Source organism: Gossypium hirsutum, chromosome A12 (assembly GCF_007990345.1).
Source record: "Gossypium hirsutum isolate 1008001.06 chromosome A12, Gossypium_hirsutum_v2.1, whole genome shotgun sequence".
Classification (NCBI taxonomy): Eukaryota; Viridiplantae; Streptophyta; class Magnoliopsida; order Malvales; family Malvaceae; genus Gossypium; species Gossypium hirsutum.
In genome coordinates, this window is record NC_053435.1 from 94,450,297 (window position 1) to 94,463,160 (window position 12,864).

The 12,864-nt window shown below is 32.6% G+C and overlaps 1 protein-coding gene and 2 long non-coding RNA genes across 8 annotated transcripts; all 3 read right to left on the reverse strand.

Moving 5' to 3' along the window:
- Positions 1-668: 668 nt before the first annotated feature.
- On the reverse strand, positions 669-1,872 carry LOC121211006 (uncharacterized). The gene is made up of 2 exons (XR_005906373.1): positions 1,238-1,872; positions 669-980 (listed from the first exon to the last, which is right to left on the reverse strand). It is a non-coding gene; the product is annotated as an uncharacterized lncRNA (long non-coding RNA).
- Positions 1,873-3,566: 1,694 nt separating this feature from the next.
- Positions 3,567-5,044, reverse strand: LOC107920743 (uncharacterized). Of its 2 annotated transcripts, XR_001690763.2 has the most exons (3): positions 4,254-5,044; positions 3,997-4,138; positions 3,567-3,894 (listed from the first exon to the last, which is right to left on the reverse strand). It is a non-coding gene; the product is annotated as an uncharacterized lncRNA (long non-coding RNA). The 2 variants fall into 2 exon arrangements; XR_001690762.2 differs by having other exon boundaries at positions 3,567-4,138; positions 4,254-5,005.
- Positions 5,045-5,811: 767 nt separating this feature from the next.
- Positions 5,812-12,632, reverse strand: LOC107920742 (MACPF domain-containing protein CAD1). 5 transcript variants are annotated; one of them, XR_005906371.1, is made up of 5 exons: positions 9,099-9,610; positions 8,530-8,686; positions 7,320-7,558; positions 6,426-6,803; positions 5,812-6,044 (listed from the first exon to the last, which is right to left on the reverse strand). XR_005906371.1 is itself a non-coding variant. In XM_041083143.1 (3 exons), the coding sequence occupies exons 1-3, from the start codon at positions 12,252-12,254 to the stop codon at positions 6,596-6,598; spliced, it is 474 nt and encodes a 157-aa protein (XP_040939077.1). In that variant the 5' UTR covers positions 12,255-12,632; the 3' UTR covers positions 5,812-6,595. The 5 variants fall into 5 exon arrangements, 1 of the variants encoding a protein (XP_040939077.1); XR_005906372.1 differs by having other exon boundaries at positions 8,530-8,689; XR_005906369.1 differs by lacking the exons at positions 8,530-8,686; positions 9,099-9,610 and adding an exon at positions 12,228-12,632.
- Between the last annotated feature and the right edge of the window lie 232 nt (positions 12,633-12,864).

Here is a 12,864-nt window from a genome sequence, read left to right on the forward strand (position 1 = left end):
CAAATTGGATCAATTTTATTATGAAATGTGTATCTACCATCTCCTATTCAGTGATACTTAATGGCAGGTTGGGGAGTTATTTCAACCTATGAGAGGATTATGACAAGGTGACCCTTTAAGTCCATTTTTTTTTTGATTTGTGGAGAAGGCTTATCTAGCCTAATGAAGCTGGCACTTCGAGAAGGGCATTTAATAGGGGTTAAGGCGAGCAGAAGAGGTCCACAATTTTCACATTTACTCTTTGCAGATGATTACATTCTTTTTGGAGACTGAAAGGAGAGCTAGATTCCTAAAAAATATTTTACGCGAGTATGGAAATTGTTCGAGTCAAAGAGTCAATTTTGATAAATCCATAGTTTTCTTTAGCTCTAATACTCGAGAGGAAGAAAAGAGAGTAGTTACTCGCATATTGGGCATACGAAGTTCTAATGATCTAGAACGTTACCTTGGATTACCGAATATGATAGGTAGAAGAAAAAAGAAGTTTTCATTAAGGCTATTCTTCAAGCTATCCCGACGTATGCGGTGGCCTATTTTTTGCTTCCTAAGACTTTATGAGAAGATCTTGAAAGCATTATAGCGAAGTTTTGGTGGCAGAAGAGTTATGGTAAAAGGGGCATTCATTGGTGTGCTTGAAAAGCTCTTTGTCTTGTAAAAGACAAGGGTGGTTTGGGTTTTCAAAGTCTTGATCAATTTTGTAAGACCCAATTTTGGCCCGGATTATACATACAAAAAACCAAAATTAAAACAGATCATCAAATGAGTCCATTTACAAATAAGCCCAAATACCCAATTACATAAAACAACCCAAAATACAAGCCAAGTTACAAATGGCCCAACAACACTAGGCCCAAATTCGAAAACTCTAGGGTTTCGCGCCGCAGCAATGGCCACCAACAGCCTCCATACACCACGCACGACCTCCGACTCGCGCATTGCTCTCCCCACGTCCGTATTCTCCGCCCCCATGTCTTCACGACCTGCAGCATAAGCAAAATGGCCAAAAACCGCATGTTTTGGGGTATAAAGCCTCTGAATTTTGATTGTAAAGGGTTTTTTTTTTACTCTTTTTTTTGAGAGAAATTGAATATGGATTGAGTACGAAAAAGCACGGAAACAAAATTGATTCAAACAAGATCTTTTGAAGGTGATTATTTTTCTATCTTTGATTTTCTTTCGGTTTTTTTATTTCATTCTTTTTATATACGAATTTCAAAAAGTAAGAGAAGGGAAGTACCTGTTATCGTGAGCTCGTCGCCGGAATCGGGCCTTCATCAGTGGCCATGGCGCGACAAATCTTCGACAGGATCGGTGCCGACTGAAAAGGGGAGAAGAGGAGGCGTGAGTTAAAAGTATCTCAAAAGTTTTTTTTAAAGAAAAAACAAACAAGAATTGAAATGTTTTTAAGCAAAAAGTTTTGAAATATGCTTTAAATTAAAGTAATAAAAGGGAATAGCATTGGGGGAAGGAACAGACGGCCTTTTGACTTGGTCTATGCGCCCAATTTCTTTAAATGGTTAATTTTCGCGTTTGGTCCTTCCCCTCTTGCGCTGGCTTGTAATTGAAGCTTGTTTATATTTTCTGTTCTTTTAAATTGTCCCAGGAATTTGCGCGTCCATTCATTTCAATCCGCGCTGAAAGGAATTGTTTTAGGGCATGGTTTATTTACTTTTTCGGTCCTTGCAAATTTACGCGCGCAACATTTGGGTCCTGATTTTGGTTTTTATGGCTTATTTTACTTATTAATTGTCCCATTTAGTTTAGTTTTATTTCAATTGAGCTTATTTCCATTTCAACATGTATAATTCATTACTCCTTTAATTTATTTAGCATTCAACTTTTTTTAAAAAAAAATATTATTTAAACATACATTTTGGGCTGCTTTAATAATTTTACCTTGTTTTTTATTTGTTCAAATTGTAAAGTGTCACTTTAAAATTCTATTTTATGTACTATCATTTTAAATTCTCGTATAGTATATAGTTAAAATACTTTTTATATATTATTATTATACAACATATATTTTTTTTCTTTTTTTTTGATAAAATGAGCTCCATTCTATATACAATATTGTTTTCATAATATTTTATGTAAATATTTTCTTTTAAATTTATTATGTATATATTTTCTTTAAAATTTATTTATGTATAATTTGGCTTTCTTTTTAGGATCTTATTTTAAATTATATATTTTATTCATTTCGAATATTTTAGTATCTTTGTATATGTATTATTTTTTTTATTTTCTTACATGCATCATTAATCACATCAATTTGTTTTACTTGAAATTATGTTATACACTATTTATTTCGAATCCCTTCTTGTATATTATATGTTTTAATAGTTGTTTAAATATTATCAGTTTTTATATACATATAAGTTATGTCGAATTTTAACATATGTTACTCCTTGGTATGTTTTTCATACGGGTTTTTGAATTATTTTGCGAAGGTTCCTAGTTTTCATATGGTCTTTATGTATTATGAGTTTTTTTTTCCTCCATATTATATTGTTTTATATATATAATTATATTTTTATTGTTGCATCGTGATTATAATTCCCATATACGCTTAATATCGATTGTCTTTTATTTCAAACAAATCAAGCAAGTATACTTTGACTCGGTTTTTGTAATTGCTTATTTGAAATTTCACAAATCAAGGCAATGTTTCGTGTTTAGAAATTCGAGAAATCGTGCCCTAACGTGTTGGGTTTTGATTTTTCCGTTTGGCCAAATAACAAAATACCCTTCTAAGAATTCGTTGCGTGTTTTGGAAATTATAAGGTGATCTCAGTTATTGGAGGCTTAAAATATCGTGTCCTAACGTGCTGGATGTGGTATTTTATTTTTTTGGAGCAAATGAACCTTAATCCAATTCGAATTGTTCATACATTTTTAAAGGAATAGTATTTTAAATTTTTTTCCCAAATTTTCAACGATAGGACGTTCAGTAATCAATTGGTACTAATTTTGGGCGTTACGGAGGTACTAATCCTTCCTCGAGCTTAACCGACTCTTGAACCCTTTTTCTCAATTTTCGTAGACCTAAAATTATTATTTTAATAAATTAAATGTTTTATTAAAATGATCACCTCAAGGTGATCCGATTACACCTCAAAAAAGGTCGGTGGCGACTCTATACCTCATTTTAAAGTCGATCCCCGTTTTCTAAAATAAAAATGGTTTTGACAAATTTAATGTTGCCTTATTAGCCAAGCAAGGTTGGCGTCTTATTAATTTCCCAAATTCATTATTAGCACAGGTCTTAAAAGCTAAATATTATCCACAATCAGATTTTATCCATGCACAGCTAGGGAATTTACCTTTGCTTACCTGGAGAAGCGTTTGGGCAGCAAAAAGACTACTGCAAGATGGTTTATGTTGGCGAGTTGGGAAAGGAGACTGAATTTTTGTTTGGAATGATCATTGGATTCCAGGTGTAGAAGACATTGATAGAAATAATAGCAATATCAACAATACAGGAATTGAGTTAGTTTCGGACTTAATTGAGGCAACAACAAGAAAGTGGAAAGCTGATTTACTTGAAAATACATTTTCAGAAAATATTGCACAAAAGATTCTAAAAATTCCTTTGGCGGAAGAAGAACATGGCGACTTTCAAGTCTGGGGAGGAGAACATTCTGGCGAATTTACAGTCAGAAATGCCTATAAACTATTACAATAGGCAACTACAGATCCTAATGATTATTTAATGCAGATCGAAACAAAAAATTTCTAAAGGAAATTATGGAGTCTACGCCTTCCTTTAAAAATTGCCATCACTATCTGGCGTCTTTCATGGAACTTTATCCCTACCTTAAAGAATTTAAGACTAAGAAGAATGGCTTCAGATAGCTCATGTCCCCAGTGTCGAAGTGCAGAAGAAGATAGCAACTATGTGTTTAGACAGTGCCATATAACAACAGAAACATGGCAAAATCTTAGTCTCTCATGGGTCACAAATAATGCTATTACAGATCTGTGGGATTGGCTTACCTAGGTTTTTACCATAGGCAACAGTCAACAGTGTCGGCTTTTTTGTTGTGCTGCATGGATGATATAGAGCTCCAGGAACCAACTTGTTCATGAGGGGTGTAAACGGGTCAATTTGCCCAGGTCCATACCAAAGCCAAAATAACTAAAAAAAAAAACCAAATTAAAACAGTCCATTAATAGTTCGGTCCATTTACATCAGCCTAATAACAAACCCAAATCCCCATTTACAACGGGGCCCAATGGCCCAAAATCCAAACCTAGGTGTAGCCAAGCTAGCAAACCCTAGCAGCCTCCAACGCCGACTGCCCTCTCCATATCTCCATAGCAGCACCGTACGGCCTCCTTGCGCCATAACCACGCCCACGCCTCTACGTCAACGAGCCGTGCACCACAGCTGGCCCCGTACCCCTTGCCTGCAAACAAAAAACAAGCAAACGGCAGCAGGACAACAGCAAATAGGAAAAAACGAAGAAAATTTGTATTTTTTTTATTTTATTTGTTTTGGGATTTCGGCTATAAAGCCAAAAAACAATGTATTTTCGAGGTTACGCATACTATGCATATTGAAATAAAAAAAAAGGCTATCAAAACCAAAAGGTGATTCTCCATTTTCCAGTCTCTTTAATTTTCGATTCCATTTTCTTTTTTTGTTTTGTTGAGTCTTTCATAATTACATGTAAAAAAATAAAAGAAAAAGGAAAAGGTAAGTTTTACCTTGCAAAATGACATGGATTTCTTTTCTTTGCTTCGTTAAAGTCGAAGCCAAAAGAAGATTTCAAGGCTGAAAGTCATTCCTCAGGCTTGAGAGCACTATTGGCTGAGATGAATCGGCAATAAGAGGGGAGATTTAGGGTTTGATAAGGGAAAAAGGGGGTTTAGTTTGATTTGGCTGATTTAGCCATTATAAGGGCACGTTTGGTTCGCTGTATTGAATTAGAGGTGTATTGGATTAGAGGTGTAATGGATTAGAGGTGTATTGGAATAGAGGTGTAATAGCAAATCAACTGTTTGGTTGAATGTAATAGAATAGAGGCGTAATAGTAATCTTGTGTTTGGTTGAATGGAATAGAGGTGTAATAGCATAATGGAAAAAACTAAAATGACTAGAATACCCTTAGCATAAATTTGTTTTGGTAAATGATTATTGTTATTGTTATTTAAATTTTAATAAGATTATTAATATCAATAATAAATAATTTAATCATATTTAAACATAATTATTATTAAATATATTATAATTAAAATATATAATTTAATAAAATTCTTAATAATCAATATTCTTATATGAATTTACTAAAATCATAATATATAATACTATAAATATAATTTAAAATAATTATTATTAAATATAATTTAACAAAAATATATAATTTAATAAAATTCTTAGTATTAAATATTCTTATGATTGTATCAACATAATGAATTAGGGTTTTTCTTCATATTCCCAATTATGTATTCCATTTCCGACCGTAAAGCACCTTTCAACTCATCTCATCAGTGATTTTCTGTCCATTGACAAATTAGGATTCTATTGTTCGTGCAACAACAATTTCGAATTCTAAAATTTAGAATGTAAATTTTATTTTCTCAATTTCATTTTTGTTTCTAGATTTGACTTGAAGCAATTTTGGTCTTCAATGTTGTTTTCTTCGTTCATTTTAACTTCTTTTTTTTTGTTATATTTTCTGTAGAAAGATGGATTTTTTATGATTAAACTTTTAGACATGTTTATTTTCAATTTTTTCCACGAGCATTTAGATAAGAAAAATATTAAAACTATTCAAAAGTTACTTGTTTGCTTCAAAACGAATTATATAAGGACTAAATTGCTCATTTTTATATTAGAGGACCCAATTTGCTCTTGAATTTCTAATAGTTTAACCAACAAAAGTCTTACATGACCTAACAAAAAACCTCTCCAACTAAATTGCACGCATAACTTGTTTAGCAAGGTTCATTATATTGTGATACAAGAAAACTGATCTGAGGCAGTACATGAACTGTCCTCTTTCTCCTCCAGCGTTTGGCACAACTCATCTGCTTCTTCCCTGCATTAGTAAACTGATCACTTAATTTGCTTATATAAAATTCAATATGCAAATACTATACACATTCTCTTAGACATGCTAAAGAGTAAAGATTTCAAAACATGGGGCATATACCATATACACACTTCTAGACATGTTCATTAGTGGTTTAACACTACTTTCTTTGTTTTTGAACTTTTTGCAGTTCTTTATGGGACACATACTTTCTTTGTCAATGAGAAAGTTATTTAGAACGAACAGAATCGCGATCACAATAAACAAATTTAGATATAATTTTTAAAAATAAAGAACTGGAATCAGAAAACCGTAGAGACAGATGACAAGGGGTTTGAATGCAAAGGGGTTTTGCCAATCACCACCAAGCCCTCAATGGCTTAGTACCTCAATGTGCCGAACGCTCGATGTTTCTGCAATGCTGACCAACTGCATGGTGCTTGATTGCAAAATACGGTTAAAGATGTCGGGCACTTACATAAATATACGACATTTAGTAAAAATATCAGTGTTTACCGAACAAAAGAAGAAAGGGCCCTTAAATATAAATGGGTTGCTTATACTTTTTGTTTGCCATCTCTTGACTTTCTCTGTATTAATGAAGGGCTTTTCCCATCTGAAAACATAACATCTCCGAGGTCCTCCAAATACCCTCTAAGCTCGGATGTAGGAATTGTAGAGGAAGAGTTTTGCCTGACACATATTAAATCTTGACCACCGATAGCCATGCCGACTATTATGTGTGTTCCATATGTCTGTATGAACCTACCAAAACACAAATTATTAGATATATACTGCATATTATACTACAACTATTGACAACAACCATAGCAGTAGCAATTTTATAACTTTACGATGGACTAGAGTAACTTATCCTTGTCTCAAAATTTTCCAATTAGGCAATAGAAGCACAATTATGTAACAGTTTATATGCCGAAAGTTCAATCTAATGATCAATAAACAGAATCCTACTTCTTTGAGAAAAAATGTTTAGAAATTAGCTAAAATTGCATAAGAAAGTTGAAAACACATATTGCAGCTCCTTCATCATCCCACATATAATTAGTTACACTATATTTTTACAGCATATGGCCACATGATCGACCCAACCAGTTGAGAACCACTTTAATTCAGCATAACAATAATATATTTTCTTTAACATAGGCAAGCGTTTATAAAGTAGGGTCACCAGTACTATTTCTTCATTCATTCAAAAAGCATCCGCATAATCCATATGATTCTTAATGCCAAAAATGTGCAAACAATATGTGGAAAAGTTACCTAGACAAGGCTGCTGGATCCCAATGAGGTGGAACAGACTTCTTAACTCTGTCGTTTAAAACAAGTGGAAATGCTGTAAGGTGTAAATAGTACAACGAAATAAAGTAACTATCGAAAGCGAGAGTTTTGGTGTCTGTAGCATCATGAAGCCAATTTCCACTCAAATCGAAGATACTGTTAAGATACCCTGAATGAACTTTTCCTTGTATAGAAGACTTCTGATTAAGTAACTCAGACATCTGTAAAAGAAATAAGATTTTGGAACAAATGTAAGGTACAACATCATTAAAACACCAAATTGAACAAACTGCATAATTCTATATACTTTTCTAGCCTTTTCTTTTTCAGATTTCTTCATCGTTAAGGTTACAGAAGTTTTCAGCATGATAGACAGTAGCTATCTGATTAATATCAGCCATTATTAACAATTAGTTAACCTCAAGCTAGTTGTTATTTTTATTTGAGAATTCATGAACAAACATTCATGCTTGCAGGAAGGAAGGATAGGCGAAAATTTTACAGGCCAGTGGAGACCAAACATTCATGAACAAGCAAGATGCAAAATCAACTGCCTGGGAGTTCAACATCGTGGTTCATAATATCTTGTTACTTGTAAATAACTTTTGTGGATCATTTCCATTATTGATTACATTAGACATTGTAATATAGAGAGATAGCCAATTCAGAGAAAAATTGATGCTAATATGATATGTGGATGGTTAAATACTTGGAAGCATTGAACTATCTAAGTTAGCATTGCACTTAAGGTGATTACAAGATGGTCAAAGTTTTGGAAGATTTGCCTCACATGTGAGATTACTACACACAATCACAAACACATTTTGCTCAGATCCTACTTAATATACAGCAATTGTCTAAATTACTGCCATTTCCATAGGCTAGTGAGTGTAAACCACAGCAACCAAAATTTACATTTCACATTATGCTTCACCATCCAAGAATCGTCAATGGGTACCAAAAGGTGAAATAGGGAGAACACTCTATGCAAAGCATTAATGCAGTCAAGTTGAGCTTTCATGAAATAAAATAATATCAGTTTCTAGGTCGGGCTAACCATAAAGAGCTAAGTGCCCGGAGCCGAGAAGTGTAATCACTAAAAACTAGAAGGGCTCGGGCTGCTTGGCGTGTGGTCAAAATTCAATTTTTTCAGAGAACAGAATGAAATGTAAAATGTTAGCAAATAAAAAACCTTTCTTGTATAAGGATGTCAGGCAATGGAGAAGCACCCACACAGATCTTCCCCTCTCGTACTGGTGTCAACGGAATACGAACTGTCAAGACACCGTTGTCCGAAAATGGACACGGATGACTGGCGATCGGCGAGCGGATGAAGAAGAAGAAGCAGTCTGCTGATGAGTGATGATGAAGAATCAGTTGTGGTGGCCGAATGGAAGGAAAAAGTTATGGAATCAGAAGAAATCAGAAGAAGCAGTTAGAAGGGTAAAACAGGGTAGAAGAAATCGGGAGAACTTAATACGCAGCAAAACTGAGCTTTCCTTCCGGAATAGAAATCGGTGGATTTTGAGGATTAGATCTGTAATGTATTAGACCCGTAATAGTAATACACTGAACCAAACAAAAGATTAAAGGGGGATTAAGTGGGGCCCACCGATTAGGGGTGTAATGGCTATACCAATACACCCAACCAAACATTTTCCAGTCTCTTTAATTTTCGATTCCATTTTCTTTTTTTGTTTTGTTGAGTCTTTCATAATTACATGTAAAAAAATAAAAGAAAAAGGAAAAGGTAAGTTTTACCTTGCAAAATGACATGGATTTCTTTTCTTTGCTTCGTTAAAGTTGAAGCCAAAAGAAGATTTCAAGGCTGAAAGTCATTCCTCAGGCTTGAGAGCACTATTGGCTGAGATGAATCGGCAATAAGAGGGGAGATTTAGGGTTTGATAAGGGAAAAAGGGGGTTTAGTTTGATTTGGCTGATTTAGCCATTATAAAGGTTTAGAAAAAGGCGTCGTTCCAAGGGGTAAAGACCCGCGTGTTGACCCATTTAGCAGGCCAGATTCATGTGCCTTGGCTTAAATTGGGAGATTTGCACGCATGACCCCTCACATTCACTCTTATGTTGAATTAGGCCCTATGTGTACTTTAGTTATTTTTAAATGGCATCTGGAATTAAGAAATCATATCAATTTAGCCCGCGTTTAAGCCTTGCGTTTTGGGACCAGGATTATTTCCAACTTTAGTCCCTTGGCATTTACGCGTACTGTGCGTTAGCCCTCCGTTTAATTTCAAAATTTATAAATTATCCCTTTTCATTTCAATTTTATTTCAATTAGGTTTTTGTTTATATGATTCATTATTTTGAGGAGATTCATTTAATTATTTTTTATATGTCAAAACTTTTAATAATTTTTATTTTTGTTTAAATAAATCATTATTTTATTTTACATTATGTGTAAAATTTTATTTAAATATTCATATTGAGCTTGCTATTTGAAATACTTATTATTTTAAAATTCATTTAATGTTCTTATATATGTGTTTTTTTAAAAATAAATTTGCTTTGTTTTTATTTGCATGGTTATTTTGAAGTTGGTTTTATTATAATATTTTTAGCATTTTTTGATAATGTTTCGTCTAAATATTTCCGGGTATATTTGTACATATATTATTTTAATGGCGTTTTTTATTTAAAAATACTTATTGTTTTTAAAATTCATTTAATTATGTGAGTGAAGTTATTTGAGAACTTTGTTTTTTTTTTTGTGTTTATAAAATTATTATTTTGAGATTCTTCTTTATATCATATTATTTTAATATATTATGTAGGATCTCATTTAAATGTTTTTATATATTTGTATACATATAATCAAATTAATTTAATCTTATATGTATTATCATTTCTATGTTATTTTTACATGTGATTGCTTTTAAATTTATATATATATGTGTGTGTATGCTTTTAATCCATTATGTATATAGTATATTTTCTGAAATTCTATTTTATCATGCATTTTGGCTATCCTTTCATGTTTATATATTATTAAATTCTTCTTTATTGCATGTATTTTTAAAATGTTTTTTAACACCTTGTATATTATTTGATTTAAGATATTCATTCTATAACACTCATTTAAAAAATTACATATATCTCTAGTTTTTTTTAAATCCATCAATTCATATATTATACACTACGTGTTTATCATTATTTCAAACTAATTGTATACCACATTGTTTTTTAATTTTCATTTTATTTTGTATATATTGTATTGATTATGTTATATTGGGCTATGAATATTATTGTGGCATATTATTTTCGTCCTTGTATTGTCATATCAATTATTCTCTATACATGATTGAAATTGAATTATATTTTTTAGCTTAGTTATATTTAATTATTTATTTTGTTAGATGATTAAATAAGAAACATTATCCTCATTCATCAAGTATTGTATTTTCTGTGTGTATATTATCCCATATCATTGTTTTCCACTTGGTTTACGAAATGTTGTTTTATAAAGTCCAAATCTTAAAAATTAATTTCGTTTTATTTCAAGTTGAATTAATACGTTTTAAGCTAATTTTATAATTATTCATTTAAAAATTCTTTAAAACGAAAGCAATGTTCGATGTTTGACAATTCAGGGAATCGTGCCCAATCGTGTTAGGTTGCAATATCCCGTTTGTTCAAAATAATCAAATATTCCTTTAAAATTTCACTCATGTCTTTAAAAATTCTTTAAAACGAAAGAAATGTTTGATGTTTGACAATTCCAAAAATCGTGCCCTATCGTGCTGGGTTGCAATTTCCCATTTATTCAAAATAATCAAATATCCCTTTAGAACTTCACTCATGTTTTCTAAATTCTAAAACAAGGCAATGTTCAATGTTTAAAAATTCGAGAGATCGTGCCCTACTGTGCTGGGTTTCGATTTTTTCGTTGGACTAAATAATTGGGCATCCTTTTGTGATTTTCAACATATAAACTTTTGGAAGTCGAAATTTATCGGTGTAAATGATCGTGTCCTATCGTGCTGAATGTGATGCTGTATTCCTCTGAAACAAGAGAATTTTGACGACCAACTTAGGTTATTCAAATGTTTATAAAAGGAACCACATTTCAAAAACATTTTTAAATCTCAAACATAAAGACAGTATTTAATCAATTTTGTACTAATTTTTAGCGTTATGAGGATGCTAATCCTTTCTCATATATAATCGACTGTCAAACCCATTTTCTTATATTTACGTAGGCCAAAATTGATTTAAATGGAATAAATTTTTTTATTAGGTGGTCCAATCACATCTAAACAAAAAAAAATGGTGGCGACTCTACTTAGTTTTCAAAAAGTCGATCCTCGTTTGGTTTTCAAATTTAATAATGGTTTCGACAAGGGGAAAACAACCACAGGGCGAGAGTTGTCAAAACGAGTCCACAGTTACATAGCAGAAATTGATGGAATGGAAGAAAGACCATCTACCTTAGGTGATAACAGACGTCAGAGACAGAACACAAGAAGTACGATAGCAACTATCTATTTTGATGCAACCTTTGACAACAAATATTCAAGATCGACTTCGGGTATGGTGGTGAGGGGGGAGATGGACGAGTTTCTTGCCTCAAAATCAGTACTCCACTCCACAATATCGTCCCCGTTCATAGCGAAGGCATATGCAGGATTACAAGCAGTAAAGTTAGGGATCTCACTGGGTTCTCAATCAATTACCATAATAGGAGATTCAAAAACAGTTATAAAAAAATGCAACTCAACAGCAACAGACAAGTCAGTGATAGGGGCGGTCATCCAATATATCCAAAGAAAGAAACAATTTTTTCAAGAAAGCCATTTCCAGTTTATTCACAAATCAGAGAATCGTCAAGCTCATGAACTTGCAACAGAAGCCTTAAAAACGGGAGAAGAAACATACCTGGAGGATGTAGCCTTCATTTGCCATCAGCGAGGAAGAGAGGAAAGATGGTTGAGAAACCCGGACTGAAGGAAATCTAGAGAAATCTAAAGAGGAAGGGATAGCAGAAATGAAACCTCCTTGGGAAACTGCTATTGTTTTGAACGGATGGCATGGGAACTTGGAACTTCAGATGGTTAGTGGATGCCAGCTATTTTACACCAACTGGATGGGACGTTTGAATTAGATATTTTTCTGTTTCTGTATCTTATCTGTTAGTTTTGTTTTAGCGTGTGGCCTCCTTTCTCTTGGGCCAAATTTTCTTTTTACTTGTTCTTTTCAATTGTAGGGTCCATTTCTATTGTTCTAAAAGACTATGTTATACTGATAATTTTAAGATAAATAAAGCCCAGTCGAATTTTTCAAAAAAAAAAAAAACTCTTGTAAAAAATAAGGCTTTTTCATAAACAAGTCTCGTGATTAGCTAAGAATCACAAATGAGAATTAATTTATTGCTAACTTATATACTAAAATATGATGAAAAATAATATTCTTATCAAATTAGCACGAGAGCGTTTAGTTGTTCAAATTTTACATTACACATGTAATTTTATATTATAAAATAAAATTATATCGTTTGAATTCTCAACATTTCGAT